The sequence below is a fragment of the Odocoileus virginianus genome, chromosome 23 (assembly GCF_023699985.2).
Source record: "Odocoileus virginianus isolate 20LAN1187 ecotype Illinois chromosome 23, Ovbor_1.2, whole genome shotgun sequence".
NCBI lineage: Eukaryota > Metazoa > Chordata > Mammalia > Artiodactyla > Cervidae > Odocoileus > Odocoileus virginianus.
In genome coordinates, this window is record NC_069696.1 from 1,331,862 (window position 1) to 1,352,254 (window position 20,393).

The 20,393-nt window shown below is 50.4% G+C and overlaps 1 protein-coding gene across 3 annotated transcripts in view; it reads left to right on the top strand.

Annotated features, from left to right (window-relative positions):
• VWF (von Willebrand factor) overlaps positions 1 to 20,393 on the top strand; it is a 126,192-nt gene that overhangs the window by 54,708 nt on the left and 51,091 nt on the right. For all 3 annotated transcript variants that reach the window (XM_070453136.1, XM_070453135.1, XM_070453137.1), the window contains 9 exons: positions 1,454 to 1,694; positions 3,206 to 3,300; positions 5,922 to 6,082; positions 9,712 to 9,815; positions 10,847 to 10,985; positions 14,145 to 14,279; positions 15,613 to 15,759; positions 19,077 to 19,217; positions 19,352 to 19,465. In XM_070453136.1, the coding sequence (XP_070309237.1) occupies positions 1,454 to 1,694; positions 3,206 to 3,300; positions 5,922 to 6,082; positions 9,712 to 9,815; positions 10,847 to 10,985; positions 14,145 to 14,279; positions 15,613 to 15,759; positions 19,077 to 19,217; positions 19,352 to 19,465 (1,277 nt within the window). The remainder of the gene's footprint in view (positions 1 to 1,453; positions 1,695 to 3,205; positions 3,301 to 5,921; positions 6,083 to 9,711; positions 9,816 to 10,846; positions 10,986 to 14,144; positions 14,280 to 15,612; positions 15,760 to 19,076; positions 19,218 to 19,351; positions 19,466 to 20,393) is intronic.

Consider the following 20,393-nt stretch of genomic DNA (forward strand, 5'->3'; position numbering starts at 1 on the left):
TCACAGCCACCCGGATGGATGTTGTTTTTATATTCCAGTGAGGACACTGCTGACTAGAGTCAGGGCTGGGACTTGAACCCGGGAACTTGGTATTCAGCGCCCACTCTCTTAGCTGTTTTACGTTTCTATGTGGGAGAGGCCAGGAAGGGCAACGGCTGTGGGGAGGTGGGTACTGCCCACTTTGAGCACCCCAGTTGTTTGTGACTGGCATGTTCCCAAAGCCTGGCTCCTAGGGGACTGTTTTCTTTTAGAGCATAATGGTTAAGAGCATGAGCTTTGGGGGTGTCACAGAGAGCTGGGTTCAAATCCTGCCTCAAGGACTTCCCTGGTGGTCCAGTGGCTAAGACTCAGCGCTCCCAATGCAGGGGGCCTGGATTCGATCCCTGGTCTGGGAACTAGATCCCATATGCTATAACTAAGACCCAATGCAGCCAAATAAATTAAAAAAAAAAAAAAAATCCTGCCTCGGCCTCTTCCTGGAAGGCAGGTCCCTGATGGGTCACTAAGCTTAGGTTTCAGGTTTCTTACCTCTGGTGATGGGATTGTGAGGTCTCACTCATTGAGAGGCACCAAAGGCATAAAATCTCCGTGAAGAGCAGGGTATCCAGTAGGTGCTCAGTTAAGGGAGCTGTCATTGTTTTTATCATCAAGGGAGAAATGCCCTCGCCCATCCCTGCCAGGTCTTTAAAAAAATTTTTTTTAATTAATTAATTTATTTATTTTTCTGTCAGATCTTTTTTTATTATTTGTTGTTCAGTTGCTCAGCCATGTCTGACTCTTTGCAACCCCATGGATTGCAGCACTCCAGTCTTCCCTGTCCTTCACCATCTCCTGGAGTTTGCTCAAACTCATGTCCATCAAGTCAGTGATGCCATCCAACCATCTCATCCTCTGTCATCTCCTTCTCCTCCTGCCCTCAATCTTTCCCATCATCAGGGTCTATTCTAATGAGCCAGCTCTTCACATAAGGTGACCAAAGTATTGGAGCTTCAGCATCAGTCCTTCCAATGAGTATTCAGGGTTGATATTTACGGCCCTAAAATCTACTGGGATTTCTACTCTGTCCCAGGCTCTGAGAATTCAAAGATGACCAAAGCAGGGTCCCCCTAGTTAGGCAGAGGCGAAAGCATGTACTTCCGTACACGTACTTCCCCGCAGTCATTCGTGGGGTTCCTGGTGGTCCAGTAGTTAAGACTGTGCACTTCCACTGAAGAGCGTTCCATCTCTGATCAGGGAACTAAGATCCTGTATGCAGCTAAAAAAGAGAAAAAAAGAAACAGACAATTGTGAGCATAAAAACACACTTTTGCTCCTGGTGAGAAGAGAAGGCGGTGGCCATACAGATATAATTGGGGGTCTTAGAGGCAGCGGGTGGGACTGCTGGTCTAGAACCACAGTCCTGCTCATCTTAATGTTTCCACTGAGTCTGTCCTTGCCCCACCCTCTCCCCCAGCACTGAGCTGCCCACACGGCCAGGTGTACCAGCAGTGTGGGACCCCCTGCAACCTCACCTGCCGCTCACTCTCCCACCCGGACGAGGAGTGCACCGAGGTCTGTCTGGAGGGCTGCTTCTGCCCACCAGGGCTCTTCCTGGATGAGACAGGGTCCTGCGTGCCCAGGGCCCAGTGCCCCTGTTACTACGACGGTGAGATCTTCCAACCCGAAGACATCTTCTCGGACCATCACACCATGTGGTGAGTCGAGCAGCGGGACCGGGGACTATGGGAATGGCAGGGCTGGGAAATGGTCCTCCGAGTCCTCCATTTCATGGATGGGTACACTGAGACCCAGTGTTGCACAGCGAGTCGGGAGTTAAGCTGGGATATCACCCAGGCCTTCTGTCTGCCTTCCTGTGCCCGGCACGTGAGCTTCAGGCTGGCGGTGGGAGTCAGTCGTGAGCAGTAAGCCAGCTGTCATTCGTGGAGCCCCACTCCCCGCGTTAGTCAGTTTCCCTTTTCTAGAATGTGAGATGAGAGTGCTCCCTGCCAGCCTCCCGTCAGTGTTTTCAGGCCACAGCATCTGAGACAGAAGAACATAGACCGTAGTAGCATCGCCTCCAGAGCACATCAGTGTCTCCACTTGCTTCATGCTTTTCTTGAAAAAAACAAAAAAACCAAAAAAACCCTTCAGATCACACCTACTTCCTGCTGTTCTTCACCCAGGCCCTTGGGCATGGTCAGTGTCAGCAGGGCAGTCACAGTCAGAGAAGAAATTTGTAACAGAATACTTAAAAATACCTCCTTGGCACTGGTTCTGTCCTGGGTCCTAGGCTAGAGATGGTGACCTAAAGATGAACCGGACACAGAGTGGGCCTCAAAGAAGCTGACCATCTACAAGGGAGACCAGATGAAATGTCCTGGTGATGGAAAATTTCGGACACTGGAGTGGGGAGAATAATATCAGGAGCCCTAATGCATCTAGTCTCGGCTTCCCTGATTATGACCTCTTTGCTGTTCTGATTTTTAAAAAATTGTTAAAGAAGTTTTGTTTATTGAGATATAATTCACACACAATAAAATTTCTCCTTTTTGGTATACAGAGCTATAGATTTTTACAAATGTGTACATCATGTAACTACTGTCACACTCGAGAAACAATGTTTTCATCACTCTGCAAGATTCTTCCCTGCCCTTTTTTAGTCAATCCTTTACTCACTCTCTGGGCTTCCCTGGTGGCTCAGATGGTAAAGAATCTGCCTGCAGTGTAGGAGACCAGGGTTCGATCCCTGGGTTGGGAAGATCCCCTGGAGGAGGAAATGGCAACCCACTCCAGTATTCTTGCCTGGAGAATTCCATGGACAGAGGAGCCTGGCGGGCTACAGTCTATGCGGTCACAAAGGGTCAGACACGACTGAATGACTGGGCTGTAATATTCAAGGCGTTTCTCTCTGGGACCTTGCAACAACACTGTTAGGCAGGCAGGCCTGGCTTTTTCAGTAGGAATTTGAGGCTTAGAGATATGATCGCTTTCCCAAGCCACCCAGCTACTGGCTGGAACCCAGGGACTCCTGAACTCTCCGTGGTAGGTGGAGAAGGGGCCACTGAGTTTGGTGATCAGAAGGTCCTGGCGGCCCTCCTGTTCTATAGTAGGGTGAGCAGCTGCGTTTCAGATGAATGACGGGATGGAGGCCGGGCTGGAGGGGACAGAGCACCTTGTGGGAGGCCGGGAGTCCTTCTAAGTGAGGCTGTGATCTTTGTTTCTGCAGCTACTGCGAAGACGGCTTCATGCACTGCTCCACGAGTGGAGCCCCGGGGAGCCTGCTGCCTGAAGCAGTCCTTAGCAGCCCCCTGTCCCACCGCAGTGAGTACGGCTCACCACGAGCCCCCCGCTCCCTCTGCCCGGACGGGGTGGGCGACGGGGCTGGCTGCATTCAGGCATGTGTTTGGGTGCGTGACCTCCAGGCCTTTGCATGTGGACATCCCAAGTATCGAGGCAGGAGGAGTTTAATTTTGTGATGAGGGAAGACTGAATTGCCTGTAGGATGGACCAGCGAGATCTTGCTTCTGCCCACGGGAACCTTAACCCAGGGAGCAGCTGTGGGTGTGCTGGCCACTTTGATTGTGGTCAACACCGCCCTCCTCCGATGGCCTCTCTATCAAGGGACATGCTGACCAGGACACCTCTTTAGAAAGCTTCTCAGAGGGATTTGAGAGAGGAGTTTGAACCTGGTGCTTTGGTGTGAAGGTCGTAACTGATGCTGTGCTGTTTAAGGTTGAGACCCAGGAGAGAGAAGAGCCTGACCTGGGGCTGGTGGGACCATGTTCACATTTATGGAGCAGGGTCCTCGTGGGATTTCAGGCAGATTGTCATTCTTGTGTAGAAAGGACCCCCTAGGAAGAGGAGGTGGGATGTCCTTAGGCAAATTGTTCTTTGGTTGCTAAGTCGTTTCGGTGCTTGGCTACCCTATGGACTGCAGCACACCAGGTTCCTCTGTCCTCCACCATCTCCCGGAGTTTGCTCCAATTCTTGTCCATTGAGTCAGTCATGCCATCCACCCATCTCCTCCTCTGTCACCCCCTTCTCTTCCTGCCCTCAATTTTTCCCAGCATCAGGGTTATTTTCCATTGAGTCTGCTCTTTGCATCATGTGGCCAAAAGTATTGGAGCTTCAGCTTCAGCATCAGTCCCTCCAATGAATATTCAGGACTGATCTCCTTTAGGATTGACTAGTTCGATCTCCTTGCTGTCCAAGGGACTCTCAAGAGTCTTCTGCAGCACCATAGTTCAAAAGCATCAATTCTTCAGTGCTCAGTCTTCTTTATGGTCTGACTCTCACATCCATACATGACTACTGGAAAAACCATAGCTTTGACTAGAAGGACCTTTGTTGGTGAAGTGATGTTTCTGCTTTTTAATACGCTGTCTTATATGGGCTATTTACAACCTCTTCTTCCTGCATCTCACTTTACCTGAGACCCTCCCTCTGACCCAGCTCTGTGACCGCGTTTGTTTTCCGAGGGCCCTGGTGGGGAGCCTGCCCCCTCCCTCTGCATGGCTGGCTGGTTGTGGAGCATCTCGGCCTGGATTCGAAACACGCGGGCGGCTCACCAGCTATCAGAACTTAGGACCTTGTCTTAGTTTGTTTGGGCTGCGTAACAAAATACTGCAGACTGGAGGCTTATAAACAGCAGACATTTACTTCTCACAGTCCTGGAGGGTGGAGATTCGAGAGCAGGGTGCCCATGTGGTCAGGTGAGAACCCGCTTCTGGGTCCTCACTGTGTCCTTGCATGGTGGAAAGGGCAAGGGAGCCCCATGGTGTGTTTCCTTAGGATGCTAACCCCTTTCATGAGGGATGATTGGTCACCCACCCTCATAACCAATCTCCTCCCCCAACTCTTGCCTTCTAACCTCCTAACCTTTGGGGGTTAGGATTTCAGCATGTGAATTTTGGGGGACACAACCATTCAGTCCATAGCGGACCCCAAGGTCACTGCATCCCTCTGCCTCTTTCTTCCTCCTGCTCTCTCTCATTGAAGCATTTCCCCCACTACTTCACCCCTCTGGGCTACATCCTGCCTCTTAGGTCTTTCATATCTCTCTTGCCCAGAGTCTTCTTGTCTAGTCAATGGAGGGTATCTTTTTTCAAAGTCAGGGAACTCCTAGAATTTCATGTGCTTTGGAAAAATCATTTAACCTCTTAGGGTTTTAGTTTCCTACATACGTTTCCATATAAAAATGAGGCTGGAAATTCTGACTTTCTTACCCATATGAGGTAGTAAATACTGTATATGTAAGATACAAATGCAATTCAGTGCGTCAGGGTTTTTGAAAGACAGGTGCTGTATCAGTCATCTGCTGCCATCATTTATTCAATCATGCAGTGATACTAATTGTCAGGAAATGTATCAGTGAACAAGGCAGATATTGCGCCCCACCCCCATCTGGTGCATCAGATGGTGATGTCAGGCGGCGATCAGGTGGAGAATGACAAAGCCGGAGTTGGGGACAGGTATGAAGTTCCAGGGATGGAGTGTTCCAGCTTTAAATGGAGGGGATGGGATGGTTGGGGGCCGGGCAGAGGAGGACATGTGAGCAAAGCCCCCTTTAAAGTTCTTGTGATTAAGCTAATTTTAGGAATGATTGTTTTGGGGCAAAGGTTCCTTTTTAGCACCTGACTAAATCCTGGCTCTGGACGTTTTTTGCGGTGTGTCCTGATTCAGTGTCGGGGGATGAGGACCACGGGCCATCGGAGGGGTTGCTGAGCTCAACAGACGTGCCCTCAGTGTGGGCAAAGGTCAGAGGTCAGATGCATAGATAAGGCTGCTGCCCAGGGCCCGGCTGGAGGTCAGGCAGGACTGTGTCCCAGGGTGCGGACAGCCTGAGCCTCTGGGGTGGCGTGAGTGCACGCAGGGGATGAAGGGCAGGGTAGATGGCTGACCCATTCTCCCCTCCACTGATCTGTGGTTTTCCTGACTCCAAGGCAAAAGGAGCCTGTCCTGCCGACCCCCCATGGTCAAGCTGGTGTGCCCTGCTGACAACCCGAGGGCCGAAGGGCTCGAATGCACCAAGACCTGCCAGAACTATGACCTGGAATGTGTGAGCACGGGCTGCGTGTCCGGCTGCCTCTGCCCCCCGGGCATGGTGAGAGCCCAGATTTTATTTTTTTTTTCTTTCCGGTGAAGGATCAACAAAAATGAGGGGATTGCTCTAGAAAAGTTCCCAAGCCTTTTTGTTCAAAAATTCTTGAATGGACCACCGGTGTTTAAATTAGACTATTTACCTGCTTCCACCACGAGGTGGCAGCAAAGCACAGTCCAGCGCCCGTCTCTCGCCCTCCAGCCAGGGCTGGACACAGTCTCCAGGCAGAGCCTAGACACAAGCTTTCAACACCTCCTCCCACTCTGGAGGAGACCAAGGAGAGAAAAGACACAGATCCATTCAAGATACACAACTGTGTAGTGGAAATCCTGGTCTCCTGACTCCCAGCCCCAGGTGTTGTACCACTGTCTGTGAGATGCTCACTTACCTCTCAGTCTTGTGGTCACATCTTCCAAACTGGTACCCAGCTCTGCGGGCATCAGGGAACCTCTTGGCAGAGGAGAAGTGTGTTCACCTCTCTGGTGCTTTGAGGCCCAGTTTTCTCGCTGGCCCACTGGGAAGCCTGAAGAGACTTTGGTGCAGTTTTTATTTGGTTTTGTTTTAAATTAATTTGTATTGGTGTGTTTGAACTTACAATCTGGTGTTAATCAGTTATACATGTGTGCACTCTTTTTTATCTTTATTTTTTTTTGCACTCTTTTTTAGATTCTTTTCCCATATAGCTCATTACAGAGTATTGAGTAGAGTTCCCTGTGCTGTATAGTAGGTTCTTATTAGTTATCAATTTTATGTTTAGTTGTGCTTATGTGTCAGTCCCAATCTCCTGATTTATTTCTTCTCTCCCTTTCCCTCTTGGTTGGTGCTGCTTCTTGAAAACTAGAGCTTGAGCTCAGGGGCCCATTCATAGAGAGCCTCATAGGAGGGCATTGTAAATCCTATGAAATGTAATCCTAAAATGTTCCAGAAAGCCCTTCTGTCTCAAATATATTTCCTATACTTCCTATGGTTTGTCACCTCATCAGATTTACTAAATTATGATAGGTATGAAGTTAGTTTGGTTAACAAAAAAGAACTTTAAAAAAGCTTCTCTTATAAATCCTCATAGGAAGTCATTCACACTTTAGTGAGAGTTAGTTCATCAGATCCTTTCCTGGTAGCAAACATGCATTGAGCTGGAAATATTAGCATGGAGGACATAGCACAGTTGGAAGGCAAAAAAAAAAAAAAAAGATTTTGGAGAATGGGTCAGCGTGGAGGGGTGAAGATGGGGTTTTTTTCAGAGAAAAGTGACAAAACCAATTTTTTTCTACCTCATCATTTTTCTTGTGACAGATTGAAACCCAGGACCAAGTTCTCAGCACAAACCTTTCTTGCTCAAGATGTCATGAGTTGATGAACAAATGTGACTACTATTTCTGCCTGTTCTCTTCTGAAGTCCTTGAAGGACAGTCATCACCTTTATTGTATCATCCTTCTCGTGTCCCAAAAGGGCAGATGCTAGGCAGGGATGGTTCTTTTTAAACATGTCCAAGAGACTGACTTACACAAAATTCACTTGGGGGCTGCAGTGCTGGCCCACCCGTCATGTCTACATCCCACCCATCTCCTGCATTGTGTCTTTATCTTTCTATCTCTATGGATTTTTTTAAAATGCTTTAGGACTCTGGGTGATTTAGCGGGGCTGGTGGCGTTAAAGTTGAGAGCCTCCTGATGGGAAACCTTGTCTCACATATACATAGGCACACACACATATATACACACATACACACATACACACAGAAGTACACATGCATATAGACACACTTACATGTATAAACACACACAGGCACCCACACATACACACACAGAGGCAAGTACACATATACACACACATATACACATATGCACACATACACACAGGCACACACATATATACAGGCACACACTCATACACACACATGCACCTACCCACACAGGCACATAGGTATGGCACACACATATACACACACACACACGGGCACACCACATATAGACACATATGTACACTCATGTATATTAACACACATGCATGCACACACACATACATACATGCACCCCACACACTTGCATGCACACACAGAGACACACAGGCATACGCATATATATAGGCACACACAGGCACACAGCCATACACACACACATGTGCCTACCCACACAAACACGTAGGCACACACATATACACACAGGCACACACAAATATAGACACATGGGCACTCACACGTATCAACACACACATACACCCACATACACACAGGCACACACCCACATACACACACGTGCCCACACATACACACAGGCACTCACACACACAGATACACACGTGCATACACAAGGCACACACACACATGCACACAAATGCATGCATATACACAAGCATGTGCATACAAACACACATACATGCATGCACATATATACATATTCACACACCTGATTTCAGTCTGTGATCCCTGACATGAAAGCCCTATGCTCAGCCTAAGACCGCCCTGTCCCAGGGCTCCAAGCCCAGGGGTCCCAGGCTCGTCTGTGGAGCAGTGGGGTCATGTGGATGCTGGGGCACCCAGACCAGAAGCTTCTCACCCTTGGTTGGCTTTGGAACCAGAGTGCTGTGGGTCCTTCTCCCAGGGTCATGCAGAGCATGCGTCCAGGGCTGCCTCCTGGGCCGGGATGGAAGCAGATCCCTGTGTGGGGTCAGAGGGGCTCGGCCAGCTCTTCCTGAGCCCACTGGGGCCAGTGGCTCTTTTCAGTTCTCCCCTCCCCCCTCGGCGGCATCCTTGAGGAGTCTAACTTGTCACGTGGTAACTCCTCAGCTGGTGGAGGGCGGGGGAGGAGGGCAGGCGTGTCAGACCCTCAGGAGGGGGCTCGTGGGACTTGAAAACCCCCAGCCTCTGCTTCTGGTCCATCCCTGCCTGTGACCAGTATTTCGCTCTCACCTCCAGGACATTATGTACATTGTTAACTAATTACTTCATTTCAATAAATTGCTTGTCCAGTTTTTTCAGTTATAGAACATAATAAATGCTCAATGAAGGACAATCAGAAAAAATTTTAAAACCACAAAAAGAGAATTAAACTCCCTTATCCCAGCCCCTCAGAGGCAACTTCTAAATTCCCTTCCAGACAGTTTTTGAAGTGTATATGTATATTTTTTCATAATTGAGACTATATGTATATAGTTTTTTTATCTCTTGTTTTAAAAATTAACAGAATAAGTAGTTCTCAAAACTTTTAAGATTTTAATATTTTCATTGGACAACATCACCTGGAGATTCCTCAGTGGGCTTAATCATTTTCATATTGTTGAACACTTAATTGCTCCCGCTTTTTTTGGAGTGATAAATAATTGCACATTAATCTTTGCCCATAACTCTGTTACCTTTGGAGAAATCCCCTGGAAGAATTACTGGGTCTAAGGAGATGCATGTGTCAGGGGCTTTTGACGTGTGTTACTGGAGTCTCCCCTGGGTCCCAGGGCTCCTGCCCGCAGCAGTGTGTGAGCGCAGAGGGGGTCGGAGTGTCTCCAGCTGATCCAGGAGGGCCAGTGTGGATGAGAGCTGGGGCTCCAGCCCCGGTCCGGGCCTGGGCTCCCCGGCTTGCCTCTAGCCGAGGCTGTTCACTCACTGCAGCCCCAAGACTTTCCATTCGCTTTCCCTCAGGTCCGGCATGAGAACAGGTGTGTGGCCCTGGAAAGGTGCCCCTGCTTCCACCAGGGCAGAGAGTATGCCCCCGGAGACAGAGTGAAGGTTGACTGCAATAGCTGGTGAGGCTGGGAGCGGTTCCGGGGGCGCTGGGGGCAGGCGGGGGCGGGGTTTGGTCACTAGCCTGCTCCCCACCCGTGGGAATGTGACTGCACCTCTCCTTTTCCCTCTGCCTCTGTAATCTTTTTCATCCCCTGGGCTCGCCCTGGATGGATGCTCTCTGGAAAGCAGTGTTTCCCTGCAGGGAGCGGGGCCTGGGAAAGATAAGGGCTGTATTCATCACTGCATGTGCGACCAAACCGCCCCAGGGCACCAGGTTGGGGTCCTTCTGTGGCTTTATCCTGGTCCCCCTCCCCCAGGCATATTTCAAGGGTGTCTGCCTGGAAAGGGACCATCCTTCACCCAGCCCCTGACTCTGCTCATCACCCCGTCTTTCTTTGGGGCCGTGCAGAGCTTTAGGGACGGGCCAAGGGGCCAGGCAGGAAGGGGCTCACTGTCTGGGGCTGGAGGTCTGAGCGCCCCACCACGACCCCCAGAGCAGGCTTCCTGATGTTGGTTCTGGTACCAGCTGGGGAGTTGGGGGTGTGGGCAGCGGGCAAGTCCCTGTGGGTTTATATACATTGCTGCGAGTCACACCCAGAAGTTCACGGCTGGTCACCATTTCTCTGACTCAGAACTTGCCTGCTTTTCTGTCCTGTGTGTTCCCTTAGCATCAGAAGGGCTTTGGCCTCGGGGTCTGTTCTGTAGAGACCCAGTGGCCCTTCCCAGCTAATGTCCCGGGACACTGGGCTTCAGCATGTTCGGAGTAGGTGGTGACAGTGTCCCTGGGTCACCTCGGACAACTGGGGCTCTTCTTTGCCTGTTTCCCCCTTTGATGAGAGGGTAGCGTGGCTTCCCTGTCCTCCTGGGCCTGGTGCTCTAAAAACATGTGGGTTCATGACTGCAGAGTCCTGTGAGGTCCGAGCTTCAAGCCACAAAGCCCCCCACCGCTTCCCGAGGCCTCCTGGGGGTAGGTGGTGTCCTGGCTGCCCTGATGCTGGACCTGCCCCCATATCCAAGGGCCTCACCCTCACTCACCGTCTTCTGTCCCCAGCGTCTGTCAAGACCGGAAGTGGAACTGTACGGACCACGTGTGTGACGCTAGGTGCTCCGCCCTGGGCCTGGCTCACTACTTTACCTTTGATGGGCTCAAGTACCTGTTCCCGGGGGAGTGCCAGTACGTCCTGGTGCAGGTGAGAGCCGGGGAGTGGGGAGGGGGGCCCCAGGATAGAGCTGCTAGTGGAAACAGCTCTGGGGACTGGTTTCTAAGGGAGTGATTTCCCAGTCCCTGGAGAGGCGGGGCCTCGAGACCCTGGTGACTGCTGACTTGCCCCAACTCCCTGGATGCCTCCAGGGATGGACAGAAACTCATTGGTCAACCGGCCTTGGTGTGGAGCAGGCTCCCATCACCCCAATTCCAGCACAAGGGAATGAGAGAAGGGCTTCTTTCCTCCTGGCAGACACAGCTTGGACAGGGAACCAACTATGGCGAGTGGAGTCGGGCCTGGATTTTGGCCCCAGCACCCTCTCTGCCAGCATCCTTGTATGGTGGACAGCCCGCTGGGGATAGTGGAAATGACCCCTGGAGTTTCCTTCGCTTCCTGTGATTCTGTTCCATCATATCTATTCTGTTCTGTTCTTTTCTACAACGTGTCTCCTACATACGAATGAGTTCTATTCTGAGAGCACGTTTGTAAGTCCAGTTTGTTCACAAATCCACCTACATTAGCCTAGGTTAACACAGTTGTCTATATTTTGTACTGTACTGTAATAGGTTTATAATACTTTTTATATAAATACTACGTGAAAAAACAAATACAAAAGAAAACATTTTAAATCTGACACTGCAGTACCTCGAAAAGTACAATAGTACTAAAGTAGACCAGCACAACAGCTGACCCACAGGGGCTGGCATCGAGTGACCAGGCAAGAAGAGTTGGGCCTGGAGCTGGGAGAGGAGGGGGAGATGGTGGAGCTGAAGGGCCATCAGCAGTGGGAGACGGAGGGCAAGCTGCCCGTTCACTCATGCCTGATGTTGATGGTTCCTTGCTAGAACACAAGTTGCACGTTTGCATCTTTGAAAGTTTGAAACTTGAAGGTTCATACGTAGGGAGCTCCTCTTCTTTTCTAATGTATTCTATCCTGTCGTATCCTGTTCTATCCTATTCACCATTGTCATTTCCAACCTAGTGCAGCTCAGAGTGGGGAGGGGGTGTGGGGTAGTGCAGGTCCTACTGCCCACAGGGTGGGAAGCAGCCCCGGGGATCCTAGCTGTGGACCGAGGGCCGCTCTGCCCCCTCTCCCGCCGGGTGGACTCCTGGGCGTTTCTCTTGCTGGTTGACACCGATGTGGGTGAGCAAGGAGGGCTGGGCTCTTTATTCATGACAACGAGGAGGCTGGACTCTGCAGGTCTGTTCATCTCCACTCTCCCGAGTGGGAGGAGGGGCTCTTTGTGATCTGGAGGGAGGACCACAGACCCACAGGAGCGTCAGCCCCAGAGACAACTGCAGGGAGTCGGGCATTGAGGGAGACAGAGGATGACACCTGCCTGGCATGGGGGGAATGAGCCCCCTGCCTCTGTCCCCCGCCCCAGATTGGCCCCAGAGAGGCGGTGGCATGCTGGCAGACGGGCATGCACGCCATGAAATGGTTTTACCCACACCCAGGTGCCCTCTGGGGCTTCCGAACAGGTCGTATGTGGAAGCCCATCTTTGTTACCTGAGTGCCTTCCAGCCTTGGTAGCAAAAGAAGGGGTGACCCCAGCTCTGGAGCTCCACCCTCAGTCAGGTTCAGATCTGGACACCCAGAAAGCACGACAGTTCAGTGCAGTGAGAGGAGCTGGTCAGACCCCCTGCCCTGGCCTCTGCCTGCCCAGTGAAGCTGCCCAGGTGGGCAGTTGTGCCCCCGTGGAGCTGTGCCCTCGGGGGGCCGCTAGTCCCGCCCCACAGCCAGTGCTGATGTCCCCTCAATGCTCTTCCTGGGCCCCCTCCCTGCCCCCCCTTCCTCCTCTGGGAGGTGTTCTTAGGACTAAACTCTCTCCTCCAGAAAAATCTCCGCTGGTGACGCAGCGCTTCTACCTTTGTTCCCTCTTACAACTTTCACAATCCCGTTAACCCAACACTAACCCGTTTAACCCAGCAATCCCACGAACCCAACACAAACGCATTAACCTGACAACCCATTAGCCTGAGACAAACCCGTTTAACCTGAGTCCCGTTAGGTTGGCTAATTCCATCTTACAGAGGGGCACGTCCTATGTGTGGTATGTATGTATGCGTGTGTGTCAGTGTATGTGTCTAGGTATGTGCAGAGTGTGTATTGCATGTGTTATCTATGTACGTGCATGTGGGTGTATGTGCGTATATGCATGTGTCTGTATATGCGTGCACTTGTGTGTATATGCATGTGTGTGGCTGTGTATGAACATGTACTTTGTGTGTTATGTATGTGTGTATATGTGTCTCTGTGTGTATATGAATGTGTGTCTGTATGTGTGCATGTGTATATATATGCATGTGTGTATGTGTGAAAGTGTATATTGTATGTATGTTATGTGTGTGTCTTTGTGTGTTTATGAATGTGTGTCTGTTTATGTATATGTGCATGTCTGGGTGTATGTGTGCAAGTGTGTATTGTATGTGTGATGCATGTGCATGTATGTGTGTGTACTCATGTGTGTGTGGGGGGGGTCAGAGAGGTAAGTGACCTACTCAACATTATCCCAGACATGGCAGAAGCAAGCCCGCACCTAGCTTTTCTAAGTTGAGTGGTTTTCCCCACCACACTGCAGCGACAGCCACGATGGGAGGTGTTTGCCAGAAGCGTGTCCCTTTCTGCTTCTTTTCTGTGCAGACCCCAGAGAGGACCAGTGCCCACTCAGCCTCCGTTCCCTTCTAGAGGTGGCAGCTCAGCTGGTGTTGCTGGGTCTGGCGGTCCTTGGTTACAGTCCTGGCCAGCCACCCAGGGGACTCCACTGGAGCTTGGGTCTAGCGAGTGTCACATGCCTGATAGCGTGGGTCCCTGGCTGAGGCTGGCCCAGCAGGCTCCGGGGTGGGGGGAGCAGCAGGCTGATGTGTCCACACTCCCCCTCTGCCTCCCTTCTTCCTCCCTCCTGCCCCCCAGCCCTTCTCCCTGCCTGACTGTAGGCACTCGGCTCGTGGGTGACGGCGGAGGATGGCACACCTGTGAATGTCATCTGGCCATGAACACACAAGCACACACACATGCGTGTGGTCACGGCAGCCTCCTGTAACACTCCCTCCAAAGGCCTGGGAGGGCTGGCCACTGGTCTGCCGGTCTGGGGAGGGGTGGAAGGATCGTGTTTCTCTCCTGACACCCACTCCTTTCCCCAGGACCACTGCGGTAGTAACCCTGGGACCTTCCGGGTCCTGGTGGGGAATGAGGGGTGCAGCGTCCCCTCCCTGAAGTGCAGGAAGCGCATCACCATCCTGGTGGAAGGAGGAGAGATCGAGCTGTTTGACGGGGAGGTGAGTGTGGGCAGGTCCCCCCACCCTCAGTCCCCCCGTCAGCTAATGGGGAGCAGTGCCCAGCATTCGTGCAGGACATGTGCGGTGGAGCACGATGCTGCTGGTGGAGAGACCTCACCACGTCCTGCGAGGGGGGCAGGTGCAGATGGTGATGGATTTTAGTAAAAGAAAGTGCAGGCACATGTGGAGGAGGGTGTGTAACTGTATCTGCACCAGTGTATAAAGAGCCAGGCTGACTCTGGGTGGACTGGAGGGCGGGAGGACTTTCATATGGGAATACATGCACACACACACCTGTGTTATATGCCCACAGTCTTGTTATTACAACACACATGTAGACACGTGTATGTATAAACATGCATTATACACATACAAGCACACATACTAGTGTACACACATATACATATATATTATGTACCACAGTTATATGAATTATATATACACACACATGTACACACACATATACATATATATATATTCTATACACACATACATATGCATATGTATTATGTACCCATAGCTATATGTATTATATATACACACGCACACATAGTATTATATAAATATACATTATATGCACATGTATACACATATACATGCATATTATATACCCATAGCTGTATGTATTATATATACACATGTATACACACATTTAGACACATGTATACATATATTGTATACCCAGTTATATGTATCATACATGCAAATGTATGCAACACATATAAATATATACACAAATGTATTATACACACATGTGCATATATATTATATATACAAATGTATACACAATGTATATACACATATACATACAAATGTATATGCATATATATATACGTACACATATTGTATCCCACACACGTATATAGCGTGTACAAATGTATACAAACGTATGCATGTATACCCACACTTATATATAATATATACAAATGTCTGCACATATATATACACATACATTATACACATAATTGTGTTATACACACATATATATTAAGTCCCACATTTATATGTATTACATATACAAATGATACACACATATATACATGCATTATTCACACAAATATATATACACACATATACAAGCATACATTATATATATACACATATATATACAGGTATATACACATATATTGGAGAAGGAAATGTCAACTCACTCCAGCATTCTTGCCTGGAGAATCCCAGGGACAGAGGAGCCTGTTGGGCTGCCGTCTATGGGGTCGCACAGAGTGGACACGACTGAAGCGACTTAGCAGCAGCAGCAGCATACACATATACAAGCGTGCATTATATATATACACATGTATACTGTCCCTTACTGTCCTGGTCTCTCGCTCAGGTGAACGTGAAGAAGCCCATGAAGGATGAGACGCACTTCGAGGTGGTGGAGTCCGGCCGGTACATCACTGTGCTGCTGGGCAAGTCCCTCTCTGTGGTCTGGGACGGGCACCTGGCCGTCTCCGTGTTCCTGAAGCGGACGTACCAGGTGGGTGGCCTTTCTCCACTTCCTCCCTCTTCTGTCTGCTTGCATCTTCAGCTCCCTGAGCAGCATCTGGGATCCTCACCCACAGTCTCAGGGGGAAGATGGGTGGTCACCTGGCTCAGCCTCCTCCCAACACAAATAAGACTCAAGGATTAGAGTTCGCCTTGGCTGTTTCCCGAGACAGTTGCCTATGGCAGGATGAGGGTCCTGGACCCTGCAAACAGTCCCTTGACTGGAAGTAGGTATTCTTAAGGTTTCCTAACCTAAGGAGCAAATCCCATCACACACCATGTGACTATAACACTCCAGAACATTCTGAGTGTGCCTCCCATGGAGCCCAGGCCAGCACCTGCCAGGGGCTGTGGTGAGACGGCTCATGATGTGCTTGGGGGAAAGCTCGTGGTGTCTGTCCAGGTCTTGACAGTTTGCTGGGACTTCATTTCCTCCACGCATGTATGTGATGAGTGCTCTGTCTGCCCTGGTGGCAGGACCCACTTTCCCAGCATTCTGATGGCTCATTCTCAGCTCGTACCCAAGTGAGGCTGCTCCTTGGGACATCATGCCATTTCTGGAGAGCATCAGCAATGTACTCATTCTGTTATTCAACAGATGCTTACTAAACCCCTGTTATGTGTCAAGCACTGTTCTAGGCACTCTGGGTCCGGGGGGGAAATAACTGACTATTGATACAGTGAGGGGAGAATCTGTCCTTGACTTTTCTAGCTTCAGGAGACTGCCTGCATCCCCTGGCTGTGGTCCCATCCTCCATCTTCAAAGCCAACAGCATAGCATTGTCTGCTCTCTGTTCCCCTCTGTCACATCGCCTTTCTCATTCTGACTTCTCCTGCACACCGTATGGGACCCAGTGATTACCTTGAGCTTACCCAGATGACCCAGGACAGTCTTCCTGTCTCAAGGTCTTTGACCTAACACACCTGCAAAGTTCCCTTAGCCGTGTATGGTGACATATTCCTGGTTCTGGGGATTAGGACTTGGACATCTTTGGGGCTGGGTATCGTTTTGCCTACCACAACCCTGCCTGCTTGCTTAATCGCTCAGTTGTGTCTGACTCTTTGCGACCTCATGGACTGCAGCCTACCAGGCTCCTCTATCCATGGGATTCTCCAGGCAAGAATACTGGAGTGGGTTGCCATGCCCTCCTCCAGGGGATCTTCCTGACGCAGGGATTGAACCCGCATCTCCTGCATCTCCCACATCTCCTGCATCTCCTGCACTTCAGGCAGATTCCTTACTCTCTGAGCCATCAGGGAAACCTGATGGAGGTCGTATTCTAGTGGGGATATTATGTGTTTCATTTTTTAAAGATTATATATATATTTAAAAATATATATTTTATTTATTTATTTGGCTGCTCCGAGTCTTAGTTGCAGCGTGCAGGCTCTTTATTTGCAGCATGTAAACTCTTAGTTGCAGCATGTGGGATCTAGTTCCCCGACCAAGGATCAAACCCAGGCCCCCTGCATTGGGAGCATGGAGTCTTAGCCACTGGGCCACCAGGGAAGTCCCTATTATATGTCTTTTTAAAAAAAATATTTATTTATTTGGCTGTGTTGGATCTTAGTCATGTTATGTGATATTTTCCATTGCAGAGCAGGGACTCTCTAGTGGTGTTTGGGTTCAGTTGCTCTGTGGTATGTGGGATGTTAGCTCCCTAACCAGGGATTGAACCCACATCCTTTTGCATTGCAAGACTGATTCTAAAGCACTGGGCCACTAAGTATTTTAGATTGGTTGGTCTGATGAGACTTGTCTCAGAAAGTGTGATGAGACACAAACTCACAGAAACTCACACAGAAAGTGTGAATAGAGTCTTTGCGAAAGAGGGAACGGAGTCATGTAAATATCCTGACTTGAGAGTTTAGGCAGATGGCACAGCAGGTGCCAAGGCCCTGAGGTAGATGGTGTTTGTTTTGAACAAGCAGACCAGGGTGGCTAGAGAGGAGGGGCTTGGGGTGATTGGTGGTCAGTAAGGACAGGGACCAGGCAGGGGCCATACACAGGGGCTATTAGGCCAAGTAAATATCTTTGTTCTTTTGTCCACCTGTGAGAACATTTTTCTTACATATTTCCTAGCAAAACAGAATAAGTCACCTCTCTTTGTCTCAAGGCAGGACTTCAAAAAGGTTCTAAAAGCATCACCTTTTCTTTTCCAGGCTGATTTTGTCCATTTAAAAAAAAAACTGGGGCACACCTCACGGCTTATGAGACCTTAGTTCCTTGACCAGGGATCGAACCTGCACCCCCTGCATTGGAAGGCAGAGTCTTAACCACTGGACCTCCGGAGAAGTCCTTGTTCTGTGGTTCTGATGTGATGGTTTCCATCTATTCACTCATTAGTTGGTCAGGATTTGTTGTACTGCACCCCCTGATGGGTGAACATGGAGACAAGTAAGATACTATGTCAGCCCTGGTAGCATTTAGTATACAGCAGAATCCTGGCCTTCCCTGGTGGCTCAGATGGTAAGGAATCTGCCTGTAATGCAGGAGACATGGGTTAGATCCCTGGGTCGGGAAGGTCCACTGGAGAAGAAAATGGCAACCCACTCCAGTATTCTTGCCTGGAGAATTCCATGGACAGAGGAACTGGTGGGCTGTAGCCCATGGGGTCACAAAGAGTTGGACACGACTGAGTGACTAACACACACAGAATCCTGGCCAGCCTGCTCTGAACAGGCTGCAGTTGTCCAGGGAAGGCAAGCACCTGTCCACAGTCAAGCGGGACTAGAGGGCTCCTTCCTCAGACCTCTCACACTTTCACTGATGTAATGTTGAACCAGCTTCTCTTCTGCTCAGACCCTTACTGGGGCGGCTGATGGTTTATACTGCAGGGATCAGGACGCAAGCTGCTTAACTGGCCCTCCAAGGGACCTGGATCTCTGTGAATGATCTTGGTTTCCTTAACCTTAACATGGGGTCATTTATGTTCATACTGAGAAGGGGGAGACAGAGGATGAGATGGTTGGATGGCATCACCGACTCAATGGACATGAGTTTGAGCAAATGCAGGGAGATGGTGAAGGACAGTTGTGCTGCGATCCATCGGTTCGCAGAGTCGGACATGACTGAGCGACTGAACAGTCACAGCATGGAGGTCAGTGCAGAAGCAGGCCAAAGGCCTTGGCAGGGTCGAGGCTTTGCTGACCACCCTGGTCTCCCTCTGGGCCGCCCTCCCATCCCCTTCCCTCCTCCTTTTCCTCAGGCGAGTCTGCCTCCCCTGCTGCCCGGAACCCTCCTCCTCCTGACTCAGCCAGTTTGCTCCGAGGTTTGCAAAGCTCACGCTCCCCCCACTTGTCCCCCAGGAGCGGGTGTGCGGCCTGTGTGGGAATTTTGACGGCATCCAGAACAACGACCTCACCAGCAGCAGCCTCCAAGTGGAGGAAGACCCAGTGGACTTTGGGAATTCCTGGAAAGTGAGCCCGCGGTGCGCTGACACCCAGAAAGTAGGTCAGGGTCCCCCCTGCTGTGCGAGGTGGGTGGTGTGGCCTGCAGGGGGCGGGCTCGGGGAGAGGGCCTCTTGGGTGCTTCCAGGTTGACTGTTCTGGGTCCACCTGTGTTCTCCCTCTTGGCTCCCCAGGTGCCGCTGGACTCGGCCCCTGCCACCTGCTACGACAACGTCATGAAGCAGACCATGGTGGATTCCTCCTGCAGGGTCCTCACCAGTGATGTTTTCCGGGAGTGCAACAGGCTGGTGAGGGTGGCGGGGGACCTGGGGGGCAGGCACTTCCAACCATGGATGCTTCCAGGAGCTTTAGAAATGATCTGTAGCTGCTCACTTCTCGTGGCTTCAGTCTGAGAAACAGAAAGAATAATCTATGGCTTATCGGGAAAGCGATGCTTGGCAAAGCCTTTTTCTTCTGTGCAATGCTTGGCTCTCTGTGCATCCTGCCAGAGCTGCTCTTCTGGCCTCTGTCTTGGGGTTTGTCCCCCACAGGTTACCTTATCTCTAACTTCAGAATGGGGGGTTCCCTTCTCCTGACCCTGCCATGTCTCTGGCCCCAGGCGTTCCACCCCTGCCCTGGGCTCCCAGGTCTTGTCTCACAGAAACTCATCTGGTCTTACAGACAGATTAAAAACATTTTTTTTTGGCTGCTCTGTGTGGCATGTGGGATCTTAGTTCCCCGACCAGGGATCGAACCTGTGCCCCCTGCATTGGAAGTGCAGAATCCCAACTACCAGGGGATCTGGGGATCACCAGGGAAGTTCCCTTAAAGCCAGATTTTGAGCCCTCATTTTATGGCTTCTTTTGATGTCTTTATCTCACGTGGTGATGAGGAATTTCTCCGAACAAGGTTCAGTGCAGTGTCCTCTCTGTCTCTCTCTGAATGTACATATGCGCACGTGTATATCTGTGGGTAGGTGTGTGTCTGTGTATGTATGGACACGTGTATGGGCAGTCACAGCCAGGTGCATAGGCCTGTTGCTCCGTGGCGTCTCCCTCGTGGGAGTGGCTGAGCACCTGTGTTTCATCTCTTCCTGTCCAGCCAGTGATTTTTAGTCCTGCAGGACCTGGAAGGATACGTAGGATCCCCTGGTTTGGTGGAGACCCCGGGCACCTGAGCAGGAAGTGGGGAAACAGTGAGAGGGTCAAAGAAACCAAGGCTGTTGGGCCCAGTGAC